The following is a 17,451-nucleotide window of genomic DNA, read 5'->3' as shown; positions in this document are numbered from 1 at the left end:
CACATGCAGCACGATCGGAATGGCTGCAGCGCGCGGAAAACGCGTCGAGGCGCGAGAACAATAAAAGCCTGTTTAATTTAGCGCTCTCGCTTTATAATTTATAGATGCAGTCTCGAGCGTATGTGTGTGCATTATAGAAAATGCAGCTATGAAGCTAATTTAGCCGCGCGATTTCTCAAGGGGCGCGCGTGACTTATGATTAGCCAATGACTTTTATTCTCGCGTGGATTCTTTTTCCAAGTCGCAAAAAAGGAGCATAATGCAAAATGATAAAATGAGAGAGAGAATAAAAACCACGCGAACGCACTATAATGCAATAATAAAAGGATCGTTTACACTCACTCAGAATACGTATTATACACGCACACCTACGCGATCGTCGCGCGCGTTCCGCACAATTCCGATATTATTAAACTCCTCCCAAGTCTCTTTCTCCGTTTTCGATCGCAGCAGCTTATCTCTCTCGGCTCATCTGACTCGATTTGACGCTCTTATACATTCTTATATACTATTCGCATCTTCGCGCGTACTGTCGAATCGTATATAGAGAGACGAGGCGAGAGGCGAGGCAGGACATGACGATTCGACTTTCTTGCGTCCATTTGACTATTTTGTCCTCTTTTCAATAGCGAGACTCTCCTCGATAATACCTCCCGCAGCCTCTCTGATCGCCTCTGCTCGCCTATAACGACCGCTATATACGTGCTCCGTGTGATTTTGCACTTTTATTGTGTTGCGCGTTTATGTGCAAAGTATATTATAAACAGGCTACGTACGTGATTGGACGTTGATAACTTTTTCATTCTGCACCGTGGCGATGATAAATTGAACGCGCGACTCGGTCATCTTCTGCTCGCGTTCGGACACGTTCCTCTTCTTTTGTTGGAGCGAATTGAAAATTGTGCGACCGAGAGCCCCCTTTTGTGAATCGCAACCATCGCCCGTATCCATGTTTCTCGTCGATTATTATACCTTGGAATATGGAGAAAAAAATAGAAAGCTGCAAAAGCAAACTCGCGATCGTGAAAATAGCCCAAGTCACGCGGCAGCTGCTGCTGCTGCTAAGACAGAGAGAGGCATCTAAATTCTAGCGTGCGAATCTTCCGCGCCGATATATCTCGAGTCTGCGCTTGCTTTTAACTACCGTTGCCTGCGCGACTCGCTGCGTATACGTATACATCCTATACGCTCTGTCCACATAAAAGCGGCGGCGTGGGTGTTTTATGGCTCGGCTGCGCGTCGTTTTTACATATGCGCGCATAAAGTCGGCAGTGCTCTCTGTGCTCCCGCGAAGAAGCCCAACGTTTTCTCTCCTGCACGCGGGAAAAAGCTCCGCGACTTTTCCCTCGCTTTTTCGACCATTTTATTATAAGCCTCGAGCACGGCTTTCTCCAAGCCGTATAACCAGTAGTTCATCGATTAAGGTAATTTGTTATTGCGTGATAACGTAAACTATTTACTATCGCGTACGCCATCGTCACTGTATAACTGAGGAAAACGTTAGAGTACCATCTGTCGTCGGTGGCGGTCTTTTTCGGAACGAGCGCCACGACGAGAAAATAAAACGACATTATATTTGCAGGAGAAAAAGAAATTAACTCTCATATCAATGCAGACTTTATGAGTTTCAGCTGTTTCACTTTGCAGCACGCGTCGTTTTCTTTTTTTTTTTCTTTCACCCGCGCCAACTCCCTGTGTTATAAAATAACGCGCAATGTGCGTCGAGTGCATATAGACTTTTCTTCTCGTTGCCACGTTTTGTTCTCGTGCTGCAGAGGCGTCGCGGCTCCTCGTTGCTGCCTTTTTTTCTCTCCTCGCTGCACAAATGCAATTACATCGTCCGAACGAAACGATACACGCACTCTGTACGCATTTTTGCAAGTACAGCGATTAATTAGCAAATGAGCTGCACGTGTGTACGCGCTCGCGACTAACGGTACACACATATAGCGCGATCACAGGTCTCATGCAGCGCTGCTGAAATTTTTCTAATCCGATAATTGATTAACATTTGAATTGTACAGCATCGCGTCGATTGAACGCTTACGGGATGCGGCGGGCTTGCGAGACGCGACTCAGACGTGATCAGACATACATAAATCAATCGTCGCGGGCTCCGCATCTGTGCATTCATGTGCAGCCCGGGCAAGCGCATTATATCCTACTTACAATTACGCATTATGTATACATACACATGCACATAATACAGGGACGCGAGTCGGTGAGCACGTGTGAGCTAGTACGTGTGCGCGAATAATATAATGTAGGCTACGCGTGCGCATCGATTTATCCGTTAGTCGCGACTAGAGCTTCGATTCTCATTAAGCCTAGTCTTGCACGGCTCTCTTTCTCTCTCTCTCTCTTGACTCATCGAATACTCGAAGCGCCTATAATGTATACATGGGACGGAAAGTGCAGCAAGCGACATCCGTCGCCCGACTCTTTTCTTCGCAATTATCAGTTCAAATAGCTGCTCTCTCGCTCTTTCTCTTTTCTAGCTTGCTGTACAACTTGAATCGCAATGAAAGCCTCCGTGTACTCTCGGCTATGAATCTTCAAAGCTTAACACCTCTGGGCAATGGATTAGCTTACGAAGCTAGCTCTCTCTCTGTACCCACGCGCCATTTTCGCACTATACGTTATAACCGGCCTGTACATGTATGTATACGTATGCGGTGCACGCACCAATGCGCGCCGGTCGCCGCCTACTTTCCCATGCACACCTTGTCTGTCTGAGTGCGTGTGTGCATACGAGTGCATAGCTCTCGGAAGAAGTTATAGGTGTGTGCGAGTGTGCGTATATACGTACATAAGCAGTGGAGGATCTTACGCGCGAAAGGCGCAATTACTCACCGCGCGCGGCAATTTTTTGTTGGCACGCACGCGTCTGCGCTGCACCATCTGTGTATACACGCGGCTATACGAGATACGTTTATTCGCGTATACGTTGTGCGAGCTAACGCAGGATACATATAATGCGTGTCATTTTTAGCCGCCAAATGACCATCTCTTATGCGGCACTACTCTGCCGCGATCGAGAAAATTATACACATCGGGCCGAAGAGCGAGCCGAGTCGAGCTTGGGCCTTGCCGCGTCGAGTGGAGGAAAATACCGTTGGCCGGAGCAGGCCTCGTGCCGATCGCGCATGCATATAAGAATGCGCCGAGCAGCGCCGTTATGAGCGTCATTTTTCGGATAATCGCTTCATTCGAATCAATCGGCCGACGTTTATTTGCGCTCGCTGCACATCGTGTGTGCCGATCGAATCTTCGCTGGCCCCCGGCTCCGATAAATGCCGCACGAAGCAACGATGCTCGCGCTAGTAAATCACGCCCCCTCCTTTCCTCAAAGGAGCCTCGTCGTCGTCGCGTGCGCTGCCTAATCGATTCATCTCGATGACTCGCGCGCCGCCGCCGCCGCCGCCGCTCCTCAGCTTTTGCCACTGAATTATTTTCTAGTCTACCGCTGCTGCTGCCGCTGCTACTGCTGCTCGACGAGCGTCTCGCGTAACAGCGCGTAGCTCCGATTTATTCGTCGGCGCGCGATAAATAAAACAAAAAAAAACACGCTCAGCCCCCCATCGTCGTCTCTCCGATAACACCCGAGGACTATAAATACTCAGCCGCAACTTCATTCATCCCCCGAGTTCGCGATCCCGCCTGCAGACCCGAGTGCTACTCCTGCTTCGCGGCAACAAAAAGAGTAGACGCGTCGATATGCAGCGGTATATATATTTTATACTTGCGTAGGAGAAGGAGAGGACCGTTTGCGAAATCTCCCCTTTTCTCCGCTCATGTAAAGAGGAATCTCGGATCCCAATTAAAAAGCTTTTCACTCGTCGTGTGCCGCGCGCGCCTTCCCCCCGTGCCTCCCCTGCCTCCTTGCGCACAAAATTCACCCCTTGCCGAGGCTTAATGTCTACCTATATAGAAAACGACTTTCCACTCGTCTGCGTCTCGAGGAAAAAATTAGCCTCTCCCGTTCTTATAGCGTATATATTGCTCGCGCTGCCTGAAAAATGGAAGGGAACGAGGAAGACAGACAAATTAATTTACGAGCGCACGAATTACCAGTGGAGAGCAGCAGCAGCAGCAGCAGCAGCAGCAAAAAAATAAAGAATGAAGGAAATACGAGGCAGTTGAGAGAAGAGTCGAAATTTTTCCAAAGAAACAAGTAATAATGCCTCGTCGGGGAGTTTTCTGCTTTCTTATCGTAATCGTAGCAGCAGCAGTAACAACATCAAGGGCAAGTGAAAATGTAATGCATATAACTAGCGCCGTGGCTGCTGCTGCTGCTTCTGCTTCTGCTACGCGAAGTTCATTAAAACTATATGAGCTCGCTCGCGCTAACAAGAAGTGTTGCGCAGTGGGCTGCGGCGCGTTCGGCACGCAACAAGTTTAAATATACGTAAACCTCGACCGAGCTATGCTGCACTGTGCCTTATCAGCAGCGGCAGCAGCGACAACGACGACGACTCGTTAAGTCCTCTGGCATAATAATGATAATTTGCCGCGCGCGCATATTTTGCAAAATCTCCCGAAGAATAATCATCCGTTTTTAACGGAGGATTTTCCCACACGCGTGTGCCCGAGCTGTGCTGCGGCTGGTATACGCAGGTGAATGCGCGCACTTGGGGTTTTAGAAATGCAGGCTAATTGACCGCGCGAGTCCGAGCCCGAGTCGTCGTTGCATCGATATCAGTCACATGTACGGAGAGAATATACGCGCGTAAACTTTATGTTCATTATTACGCTGCAATGGCACTCGGGCAGATGTGTACGTATTACTCCGACTGGGAGTTTATATAAGTACTCGTGTACGCTATGTGTGCATTCGGCCATTTGCGGGACGAAATAATCGTGCGACCACTTTGTGTACAACAACTTTCTCGGAGAAACCTCAAAGCTCAATCAGCCTCCGTATTACTCCCTGCGCGCACGCAGCAATTGCTGCAGCAGCAGCAACACAGCTTCGAATCGTATTATGCGCGAGTATAGAGCACGAGTGTGTGGATATTTCGCGAGAGAGCACATGTAGCATCGTTACTCCCTATTAAACGCAGAAATGCGCTGCGCGAGAGAACGAGGCGGAGAAATATCAATTCTTGTACTTTGCTTCGAGTAGCTGCACGTACTACGTAACACGCATTAACTACATGGCCGAAATGCCTCTGCTAAATCATCGAATTTCCCTACGCTCCAATGATTTTGTACCGGTCATACTCGCAGTTATGTAGCGCAACTTTACCAAACACACACACATATACACAGCAAATCAAATAATGTAATCTCCTATACCGCGAGCATTAATCTTCTTTAATTTTGACACCGCAGCTACATCCTATGCTCTATAGCTTCTAACCTTTCCCACAACAACCATTAGTTGCTTATTTTTTTCTTCTTCCATTTCGTACTTTAAATCACGATTGCTCTCTTTTTTTTGCACGCGCGCACTGCTTATATTATATTGGAAACAGAGTCAGGCGTGCGCGTTTTGCTTCAATGGCTCGGAGGTTTTCCAAAATTTCTGAAAATTCGGAAGGTGCTCCATCATTTATTGGCGAAAAGCCGAGAGACGAAAAAAGGAGCAGCTTCCTTGGCTTGGATCGTGAGCGTGATTGATGCGCGATTATCTACGCACGTTTTCTTGCTTCTCTCTCTCTTGGTAACAAGAGAACAAGACCCAGTCAGTACGAAAGAGAGAGGACTAGTCTCTTCTTCGGGGAGAGAAAAAAGACGAACAACGACAATAGACGTTATATGCGTCGTTTATTCGCGCTCGAGCGCACGGCAAGAGCCCGTAGCTAATGGAATTTATTAGAATCGCAGCTGCTACTTGAAATAAAAAGAGAGAGAGAGAGAGAGAGAGAGAAAGATTTTTTTTGCTTCTTTGTGCGTGCGCTAGTATTGTTGAAAATCAAGAACACACACTCGAATGCACGAGGGCAGCGGCGGCGGCGGGCAGGCGCAGCTTTTGCACTCACTTTTTGGTTTAATTGACTGGGCATGCTCCGAATGCCTAGTGCGCACTTGGCTACTTGCTCTCTTTCTCTCTCTATGCCCATACTCCATACACATGTCTGAGTGGGTGATCAATCGTTGTTGTTTTGTGCTCGTGCTTTTTTTTCTCTCTTTCTCTTTCGAATGTTCATTCTTATGGCGCACGAATACTCGAATCGCGTAAATGTACACGAGTACGAGAGCTGAGGTTTTGCTGATGCTTGCGTAACGGTTCGGAGCCCGTCTTGACATGAATCCCGTCGCGAAGCTTGACACTTCTAATCATGTTGATTATACATGCGGAATTCGTCAGTTTGGTCGCTAATATGTCAGAACTGACGATTTCCAGAGCGAAAAAATTTCTTCCCGCGCGCTCAATATGCCTACAATAAAGTCCTTAATTTATTATTGGTGTATTCCGCTTAGTCGAGCTACATCATTATCGTTAGTGTCACTGGGCTGACGGGACAAGTTTTTCGCCGCGCGTTTGTTACTTTATTCTTCCGATTTCGATGGCACAAACTCCATTTCGAATTGGAATCGAGCGACGACAACGACGATTCTCGCCCATCTGCGTGCGGGCAATTTTATAGCTTTTCGAGGAAAAATATTCGTGCAATTATTTTTTTCGCATACAGATGTGGCTAAATGAATTATTCTATGGAAAACACATCAATGTCGCTTGCTGTTGCGCGCGCGCACGGGCTTGATCGATCGATCGATTCTCGGCTCGAGGTCGTGGGCAAAAAAAAAAAGAGAGAGAAAGAGAGAGAGAAGGAAAATAAGTATAGCCAATTAAACGTGTGCTTAGCGAAGTGTGCTTGTTATTCAAATGAACTACTTCTTCGAGACTCTTCGTGCTCCTCGATCGTGTATTGGCACAGGCCACCGTGTATCTTTTATTTTCTAATTCATCAAAGGCCGAAGCTCTATAGGTTTTTTTCCCCACCGAATGCGCGTACTCACACACACATACACACACAAGTACACATTTTCAATAATAAAACAAATTCGAGCTTGCGTTTGATCTCTAGCCTCTCGTTGCGCTATTGCGACAGAGAGCGGCGCATTCATTAGTAGTGAATATATGTATAGCATAGACGGTAGCGTGTGCTGGTGGCCGCACGAGCCGTCGTTCACCGCTCCTCGATACTGCCTCCAAAGAAAGTCAAGTACACCTATTGGTACTACATTAGTGCTCATATTATATATATTTGTGATGGCAGTCTCGCATGCGTAGGTCGTAAGGCGCGCACAAAGCGCGAAGCACACAATGATGACTCGGCGGCGGCGCACGGCGGTAGCGATCGAGATTCTTACATATTATGTAGGTACCCCCGGCCTCGAGTGAAGCGTACTCTTGCACGAGGCTTAGGAAAATAATATAATTTGTAGCTCTCAAGCGCAGCGATAATTCGATCCGCTCGGCAGCATCCTCGGGCTGCGCTGCGCGTCGCCGCCGTCGCCGTCTTTGCCAGCTCATTGTGCAAAGTCAGACAATGCCAGTGCGCTTGCTTCACGCTATTTAAAAGTCCCTCTCTCATTCTTCCCATCTTCTTTTTAGATATAAAGGGCACTCTCGTATAATAAGCCCAAAATAGAAAAACGTACGAGGAGAAAAATCGTAAAAGCGCATCCAAGGCTCTCGAATTTCTTCCTTATTTATACACTCGTGGTGTCGCATCGTAGCGCGTCTCTTTTTCTCCCGCGCGGACAGCGCACTCGAGCGTCCAAAAGTTGCCCGTCGCGTACACCTAGTGAGCGCGGTATGCAGCTAAAAGACACGCATAATGAAAATATTTACGCTATACGTAGGCCATAGAGGCAGGCGCATGAATCGTCGCTCGCGCACGCAGCTGGCTTTAAACTGCTGCTGATGCCGCGAGAGGAGGCGGTGCGCGCACGAGGAAAAAATGTAAAACATTTGCATTACGGGCCGTTAGATAAAGCCCCCCGTCCGCTCTTATCTCTCTTCAGCTCGCACTGCTGCATTGTGCGCGCGATACGTTTCTACTACTACTGCTTGTGTAACCCTAGACGGCAAATCGCAAGACGGCCGACAACTCGAGTTTACTTTATATTCGAGAATTTATTGTTACGTATGTCGAGCTTCCCTCGATCTACCGAGCGCCGCTTCTTTTTCGCTTTTTATGCTTTCCTTGTCATCGGCATAAAAGCGGCACTGCCACTGCCACTGGCACGTATTGTATAAAACAAAGTCGTAATATACATCGTACGATATGAAATACGCATCCCGAGGGTATAGCCCTCTCTCTCTCTTTCTCTCGTATAGCTCGAGCTCTCTTGCACAACGTCTTAATGCCCGAAAGCTTCGATACGCGATATGGCAAATAAACTCGATGACTGACGACTCGACTCGTCCCTATACACTCGGACGATTATCGCTCTCGACGCAGCGGCAGCGGCATAATATACAAGCTTACGTACACATGCTCTCGTCCGATGATCGCGAACTATGACCTCTTTTGTCGCGAACATGTTTTCTTTCTCGTGTACGTACTCGTGTACGTTTCATCGTCGGCAGATATTTAACGAAGCTGACGAATGTAATCGTGCGAGCCACCAAGTACAACTCGGAGCTTGCGTATATTACAACGAGTTTTCTTGGAAAAATCAGAGCACGCCTCGGTTGTACGGTATATAGGTGCTTGCTCGTGGCGCGCAATGGAGGCGGCACGCGTGTGGTTAACCATGCCGACGCGCCTTTTTAAAAATAGCAACTCTAAGTCCACCGCGACTTATAACGACTGACTATACACTCGGCACTAATATACGATCGTATAATCATTGTAATTCTCTTCTTTGCGATTCATCATTCGATCCGTTTGAAAAATTGAACTTTAAATTGAATGATAATACGATATGTAACAGTATCTAGATTATAATAGCTCTGCGTATTAATGGGCGTCTTGCGCGTAACGTAAGAAGCTCGCCCTGCATATAATGATGGTAACGGAGAACTATGAAAAAAAAATGCTATAACGAGGACGTTGTCTTGGCTGTTTCAGGGTGTCTGCTGGACGGTGGTGGTGCACCAAGGGGACCGCCCGATGTGCCACCGCGTAACCCGACAATGAGCCGACTGAACGGCCGACTGCCAGGTAGCAACAACACATTGACGTCCGGAGTCACGCAGCAGCAGCACCGACATCACACGTCCTCGGCGGCCAATAACGTCTCGAACTTGGATCGCGATCCCGAGCTCGAGCCGTCCTGCCTCGTGAGGACAGAGTCCGGCAACTTCTACAACATATCCAGTGAGTATACACGATATATTCGGTTGGATTTTTTTGCGCGAGCGGACAATGTAAATTAATCATCTCTTCGCGGCTCATGTATATTATAAACTTGCTCGCGAGCGAAAGTCGCGCTTATGCTTGAGAATATATAATCAACCTGTAGCCCAAGTCGCGAGCTTTGTGAGGAGGATGTTACACCGCCGACAGCGAGAGAGAGAGACAGAGAGAGAAATAACACTTTTTCGAGGCGATAAATCTAAAAATAAAATGATAGATTAATCTCGTGCCTTACGCGCTCACTTATACGTATTATATTGTGCAGTATATATAGCATGCCAAATCAGCGCGCCTCACGCGAGCCTCGCCGCCGCCACCAGCGCCTGCATACCGAGCTGCATTAGAATAAGTTTAAATAACAATCTTCTCTTCCTCCGATTGTGTGTACAATACACAGCTCCTCTCCTGCAGCTTTTAATATGCGTATAAAATTCACCTTCGCATTTACATCCTCCGATTGTGGAAAACACGCCTAGCCGCGTAAAAAAGATCTCTCACTTGCGCAGTATACAACTATGAGGCAAAATGGCGAAAAAGCCGAGCCGCCGTTGCCGCCGACGCGTGAGAAAGCTCGCTTCAACCCTTGATTGTCGCTTCATTCAAACGTCGCTCTCGCGCTGAGGTCCATAAAAATTGCCAGCAGACATTCTTAACGCTTCTCGCCATGCTGCCGTACATAATTTTTCATTATTCAGTCTAGTTTTTGCGCGCGATATCATTTTGCAAATTCGTCATTGAGCCTGCGAGGATCGACCGTCGCACAGCTTGTTTGATAGCATCAACTCGGCGATGATTAATCTTTCTGCGAAGCGAGCCCCGGCGCTCGCGCACGAGCCAAAGTGAAAGCATGCAACAACCAAACGATGACAACTGAGATATGATCCGTGAATCAAGCGGCCAAGTATTTTCATTGAGTCACGAAAATAATTCACGCGTAGTACGCGTAATTTTTTTGCGTTTCGGAGTCGAATAAAGCGATCCTGCAACGCGAGACGCAATCCTAAGTCGGTATAGCTCACTTTGACGTTCATACATTCTTTGTAGCCAATGCGTTTCCCGTGTAAGCTATCGAGGGTTTTCAATGTTTCCTGCCGTTAGGAGCGCCCCTTAATATGTGTTTAAAAATGGCTCGATGCAGTCACTGGCCTTTGCTATAATATAGGAGCGCTGTATACTGCCGCGCATCAAAACGTATTAATAGACATTCGAAAGAAGAAACACACACACGGCTACGCTTCGCACTTATACGAGCAAGCTGGAAAGTATTCCCGATCGCGTACGTTAATTAACTTCTTCGACGCTCAACGTGCGACCCTTCGTTATTAATGTTGCTGCTCCGGCTGAAGCGTAAAATAATTGCCACTTAACTCCATCTGACCTAGCTTGTAACCACACGCACAAAACTTGTGTCTCATTTTTTTCTCTTCTTTTTCTCTCGTCATATTTTCAGTTATCTGATCTTTGACAACTGACAGCTCCTCGTCAGATAACAACATGCATATACGCTTACAATTCGGTGTATATTCAACGTATACATGCTCATTGCTCGTGAGCGCGGCCTCTGCAGCTGATTCCTTTTAACTGATATGTCAATACGTACCCTCCCGCAATCGCCCGTTGGATATTCGGCAGATGCTTAATTATCTTTCCCACTGATACATTGTGACACGAGGCATCAAACGAAATTATGATTTTCTCGATATCGTAAACCTTAGCTTCTCTTAGTCGGTTTGTTTTTCTTCGCGGCAGTGTCGCGTTAGCTCATGCCCGATCCTCCGCGTGCTCGCTACACAACGCACACCGTTAAACGTGGGAATCTCAACAAGTGATTTTTTTACTTTCATACGGTTTGATCACAATGTGGCAATGGAGGGAAAAAACAGCAAACTCCGTGTAGGATCGAACAAACGGAATCTTTACAGAAAAAACAAACACAAGAGGCTCATCTCTTATCGAGTAGACCGCCGCCGTGTGTATACAGAAATAATATACCGAAATCTCAGAGTCAAAGGGAGGGAGAAGAAGAGAAAGAGATAGAGGCTGGTCTTGACCAAGGTGCGCGCAAAGTCAATACACTAGTGAAAATCCAAGAAAAGAATAGCAGTAGCCAATAAGTCCTGACTTTTGCGTAAAACCGCGTACGTGCCTCCCTTCATTTTGGTCCCCGCGTGCGGATCTCATCTCTCTTATCTTTTTTTCTCGACGATAAGCTTTCTTTTGCGGTCGAATCTTGGATTTTCTTTGCCACAGCTGTCTCAGACTATATGATTAATCTCATTGAGCCGGGAAACAGCACTTGTGCTTCGATGGTATTGTCATACGATATATATATCGTAAAATGACATGGAAACTTTATTAGAGTTATAGCATGTTTTAGTTTCAGGAGCCTCGCACTAGCGTAAAAAAATATTTTTATACTTTGCTTAATTGATATTATATTTGGACTAGAGCCGGTGAAATGATTAAAAGCTGTAGGCACTTTTTTCACGGTCGATTTTCTCTTCTCCAACAAAACATAGAGCGAAGCACAAGTATCGGCTCTCCCGTTCGATCTTAACGAACAAAACTACTGAAACCGTAAATTTCAGGGCGCGCACACCAGTTGTAAGAATAACAAATGTTGCGTTTGTACAGGTACAATGAGAAATTTATCGAAGCCAAGGCACGAGGCGAGTCAACTTTTATCATTCGGAGTGTAGCTGTATACGTAGGTATATATATCGCGCGGCTCGATAGCCAAGGGGATGCATAAAATAACGATTCGCTGGAGCCGGAGCTGCATGAGATAAATTTAATAAGTCTTATAGAGTAACATTACAGGACGTAGTTCGTCGACTATTACGTTAACACCAATGGAGAGAGAGAGAGAGAGAGAAGCTCGCGAGGTGTCTATTGTTTATTACCGATCCCGAGTAAAATTAGAATAGGTATTCATCTCCCGGGCGGCCGGGCCAATTATCATAAATACCTGCCTCTCGCATGCACGCGCGCCTATATCTGCGAGCTAAACGGATTACCGGCCAGTGAGTTAGATAAACACGTATTATAAATATGTGCGCGCGAATCCGCACTCGAGTCTCTCGTCGAAGCATTCGAAGAAACCCATAAACTTTCTTTTCCGTAGCCCCTTCCCATGTCGAATTCGTATATATACATACAGGCACATAAGATGTATGCGTATAGGAGCTCGGCCAGTCTCTCTCGCGGCAACAAAAGCTAAAAGGCGACTCGTTGCGCATTGTATAATGCGCGCATTCGAATGCGTGCGTGCGTTTCTACGGCTCGCATGCGAGGCCAAACCAAAGGAGCAAATAAAACAAAAATGAGCCCGTAGCCAGGAACGCGTGCGAGGGAGGACAGATTTATGCACGTGCGACCGCGGCGATATAAGCCGCTGCGAATGTGCGCCCGAGTAGCGACTCGTCAGAGTATATACTACTCGGCCGCAGCTCGACGTGCCTCGCTACATATCCTACGTATAAAATCCTCGAGTCTTGGCCACGAGTACTTGTCCTGCTGATGCTATATAGATATAGGATACGCTGCAGGCAAAGGTCGAAGCGATCGCGGCGGTAGTCGCGTCGTGGATCGAGTCTTTAGTGCTCGGGATGACTCGGGCGGCCCATAAGCGCGATAATCGATTCTCGGCACTGGCCGAGCTGCTACATCGTGATGATTCGGTGCAGGGAGGCCGCGTGCTTGTCTCCCTAAACGACTCTATAGGTATATATATATATATAAAGGCGCGCACTGCATTGACCCATGATGCGCGAGAACATAATCGACATACCGATCGAACGAGAGCGAGGGACGTTCGTATGTGCGCCCAGTGTATAAGAAGAGAGAGAGAGAGATCCATCCGAGCCCTAGGCTCGCTCGCTTATACTCGCTGCATTATGTGGCTGCGCGCGGATAGTCCGAAACCTTCAATTAACGCCCGTGCCCCGAGCGACGAGCAGCTTATAACGTGTGTGCACACACGTATATGGCACAAATACACACACATATGAGCACTGCACACATGGACAGAACGTACTGACTTCCCACGCCCTCGTCCGAGCATTCGAATATAGCAGGCACCGCTCCGAGGTTAATTCGCATTGGCCGACAGAATTACTCTTTCTTTCTTTCTCCTTCTTTCATTTGGCGCGAGCTCGAGTCTCTTGCGTGCATATGTGTGTGTGTGTGTGTATATGTGTGTACTGCGGGCACGTATACATGTATACTACTACACGTATTTTGCATAGTGTACCGTCCATGTCCGCGTCCATTCGTTTTCCCGAAGACGCGACGCAGCGGCCGCGAGTGCATATAATGAACTTAAAGTCCGCTGCTGACTCGCTCGCTTACTTCACGTGTGTGTACATAAGCGCACATGCTTGTTTATATATTCATAATATATCTGCCGTACATCTTAGAGAAACGCGAGCTCTCTTTGAGTTATTCATGCGGGCCTCTCGGAGACCGAGCGCCGAGTGCGGCTGCGTGTGTATCGGACGACACCAGTCAGTTGCACGCGCGCCGTTTCGAGCTAAGAAAAAACAAAAAAGGCTTGTGCAACTGCGCCGAGCAAACGGAGAATTTAGAATTTTCGAAACTGTACCGCGCGATGGTGCTAATTTTTGGCCGAGGCAAAAAAGGAGCGCACGCGCGTATTCTTGTTTGCCGTAGGAATTCTCGATACTGGACACGAGAGTAATACGAGCGAGATAATTGCAGCAGCTGGGCCGTTACGCAAGACGGTTCGAGCCAATATTTGCTTTAATAATTTGTACATGTCGTGCAAGCGGCAAAAAGTCTGTCGAGGAAGAAGGAAGCTCCCGCGCCGACTGCACGAACGCGTTACTCGATTGGAGAAATCGCAGATACGGTCTACTATCGATCATTTGGCGCATACGAGTGGATTAAAGAGAGAAAAGGCGACGCAAAGTACAAGAAATACTCGAATCAGCTCGCAGATATTGCACAATTTTCAACGTCATATAGCAACGTATCCGCCTACGCGCGTATACCAAACTTTCGGAGCTCATATTCGCTAATGATTTTTCCATCGTAAACTCGTAATCCACAGCCTAACATTCGTACACAATAAACACAGATATATTCATGTATCGCGTTTCAGTGAAATTTTTACAAGCGTCATCGCCATAGCTCACTCACTATGCTGCACATGATGCAGTGTACAGAACAATGAGCCACGCAGACTCACACACGTGGGAGATACACATATTGTATTGCTGGCAACGATGAAAGGTCGTGTTATATCGCGCGCAGCGTGCATTACACGCACTGCCTGTGTGTCTGTGTATGTGTACTCGGCACTGCAGCGGACTGCGCGCGATGTGCAGTTTGAAAGCCCCCCGCGGCAGATTGATTACTGACTTTGCGTTAATTTCACGGGAAATCACTCGCTGTGCCTCGCGCGCGCACACAGTCCATGGCATGCAGCCGTACCTTATACATGCTGTATGCACCTCCCCTGGATATTAAAATAATATCTTCATTGGAGCAATTAAAAAAACGACGGCGCGTAAAAGTAAGCTCGTGACGAGCGTCGAGCGTTGCCACTCGTATCGTAGCGATATATAAACATTGAACCCGAGAGAGCTGGTCCACGAGGCAGAGTATTTATTATAACGGCTCTGCAGGATATACGTGATTTTTATTTTGCAGGAAAAAGTATTGGTCGCTTGCGTACATATACATGTATAGGAATGCCACGAGCGCTCGGCTCGAACAATGCGTTTGTATCCGCGCGCATGCATGGCCTCGTCGTCCTCGTCCTCGTCCAAGGCGTGAAGTAAAACTTTGGCGCAATATAATAACAGTCGTGCGCGTGTGGCACGCTCTTACCGTTACATTAGCCCCTATAAAGGATGCGAGAGCATTATAAGGATAAATCCAAGCTCTCTCTCGCTCTCGAGCGTACGTGCATTATTGTAAATCAAACAATGATCGAAAATACCTGCGCGACGATGCATCGTTGTGCGTATACATACGCGATTAACTTGCGTGTTCGGCACACCTTTTCATGTCTACATTTTACGCGCGGAGACTTCGCCAAGAGCTGCATGTATAACGCGTGCGACGAACGAGGGAAAATTCCCGCCTCCTCGAGCCGGAAAATAAAAAAAAAATTGCGTCGTGCGTCGAGGAATGGATGCGCGCGTGTGCACCTACGTGCATCTATCGTATACACTATACATACACTGCACGGGGTGGTCTTGAATGAGAGTTAGACTGCGAGTTTGCTACCGCGCAGCAGCGGCAGCCACATATACGCTGGTTTAATACCAACACATCGCTATACTCGCCACGTTCCTTTTCGCCTCGGCATTTCCTTATGGCTTTTCGCGCTTGCTTTGCCTTGTTATTAGCGTACATAGCAGCTCTCTCGCTCGCGCGTAATGTTTGCTTCGCCGCGTGCTATACGTGTGATTTCTTAATAGATCTCGCGCGCCACCGCATAGCTCCGGCAGAGACTCACAAACATACTACTATGTATATAAGATAGTAGCTATAGTGCAACTATACATACATACAAGTTACGCCGCTGCTCGTGGAAAAAGTCATCGGAGCATAGAGAAAAAAGGGCTGGGCCGCGCGCAGCGGACGCGCAACGAGCGTGCGCTTAATATGCCCCTTTTAAGCCCGTGCATATATATACCTGCGCGCACAAGGAATTACCGAGAGAGGGCATAATAATTTTTAACGCAGCGACTGCCCCGGCTCCGCCCCTCGAACTGCGCGCTCTCTCTGCAAGTGGGGCAAACTGCGCGCGAGCTTCTGCTCGAACTGCTCAAAATTTCGATGAATTTTTGCCGACTCGTAAAATTTGCCAAATGCTCTTTCGAGATCGCCACCGATCCACGTTGCTTTATGGACCTATCGAAGCTCCGCTCAAGGTCGAAGTAGCAGCGATTAAATGCCCTCCTTTCGCGAGAAGAAGCCGCCGAGTTAATCGAAAAATTAAAAGGAAAAATAATTGCATTACGGTGTTGTATTACTTACTTCTTGCTTCTCTCATTCAACAATTCAGGTCAATTACTGTCCTGCGAGAAACGACATCTTCATTTTAAATTATTGACAAAGAGAATCCTTATATTATGATAAATCGCCTCTACACATTAAAATTATAACTCATTAATAATTCGAATGCCCTTTTTCTGTTACAGAGAAACCGAAGAATGATTACAACAACAAGAATCAATCGACGGGAAACAGTCCAATAAAAGTCGAGTTACAAAACAACATGGACAGGTAGGCAAAAACAACACTATCTTTCTATCCACGAGACAAATTTCAAATTTATATGCGCGCTATTAAGCCGTGGTGTTGAGCTAATGAATTTCGAGACAACGGGACTCGGAATTAATTTTTGGCCGAGTATCGCGCGACACTTGCTCCGACTTGTGCTTTCATTTCTGACCGAGCAACGATTTATATTTGCAATAATAGTCGATGACATTCGAAGAAATTTATTTTTTTTCTTCTTTTTACACACAAACATTGGGCAAATTGACTTTTGTGCAGCGCTCGCCAAGTTAAACAGAGGGTCTGACGAAAAAAATATCGTGTGAAAAAGTCTGAAACTCGTCTATCTCACGAGCACACACAAAGGACTCGGGTCGTGAAAAGACGGAGAAAAAAAAATCAACCATACACGCTTGGACATTTCTTCGCGGTGTGCGCACGCACACACCTACACACGAATCGAATCGAGAGAAAAAAATGTTACCGACTTCTTGCTTCTCGAATCATTTAATTATCGCGACAAGTTTGTTGAAAAAAAGTCGATTTCGGTACCGTGCACGCTATTTTCATTTCTTTCGTCGACGTTAATTTTCGATTCGCCGTTGCTGCATTGCGTAATCGTTGATTCAAAAGATTTACACACAGGCAGCTATATAGGCCCCTCCGATCGTAATTCCCGAACGCGGTCCAGTCGCTATAGCCGAGCGGCACACACGCGTTATTAGATAATCAGGATAATTTATTCATGATTGGCTCTAATGATCGAGTTAAGCCGTCACAATAGCACGGGCCGTTGGACTCGAGTCGCACTAATCGTTTCATCGCTCGCGCGGCGATGATGATTTCTCGTCCCTCCTCCTTCTCCTGCTCCTCTCGAAAG

At 47.1% G+C, this 17,451-nt stretch overlaps 1 protein-coding gene across 3 annotated transcripts in view; it reads left to right on the top strand.

Moving 5' to 3' along the window:
- The window catches only part of LOC106655227 (teneurin-m), a 373,791-nt gene that overhangs the window by 342,688 nt on the left and 13,652 nt on the right, over window positions 1-17,451 (top strand). For all 3 annotated transcript variants that reach the window (XM_023461460.1, XM_023461459.1, XM_023461461.1), the window contains 2 exons: window positions 9,030-9,278; window positions 16,493-16,577. In XM_023461460.1, coding sequence (XP_023317228.1) covers window positions 9,030-9,278; window positions 16,493-16,577 — 334 coding nt within the window. The remainder of the gene's footprint in view (window positions 1-9,029; window positions 9,279-16,492; window positions 16,578-17,451) is intronic.

The sequence above is a fragment of the Trichogramma pretiosum genome, unplaced genomic scaffold, assembly GCF_000599845.2.
Source record: "Trichogramma pretiosum strain Unisexual culture from Peru unplaced genomic scaffold, Tpre_2.0 scaffold2, whole genome shotgun sequence".
Classification (NCBI taxonomy): domain Eukaryota; kingdom Metazoa; phylum Arthropoda; class Insecta; order Hymenoptera; family Trichogrammatidae; genus Trichogramma; species Trichogramma pretiosum.
Note: the sequence above shows the minus strand (reverse complement) of the source record. Positions and strands in the feature narration are given on the sequence as shown.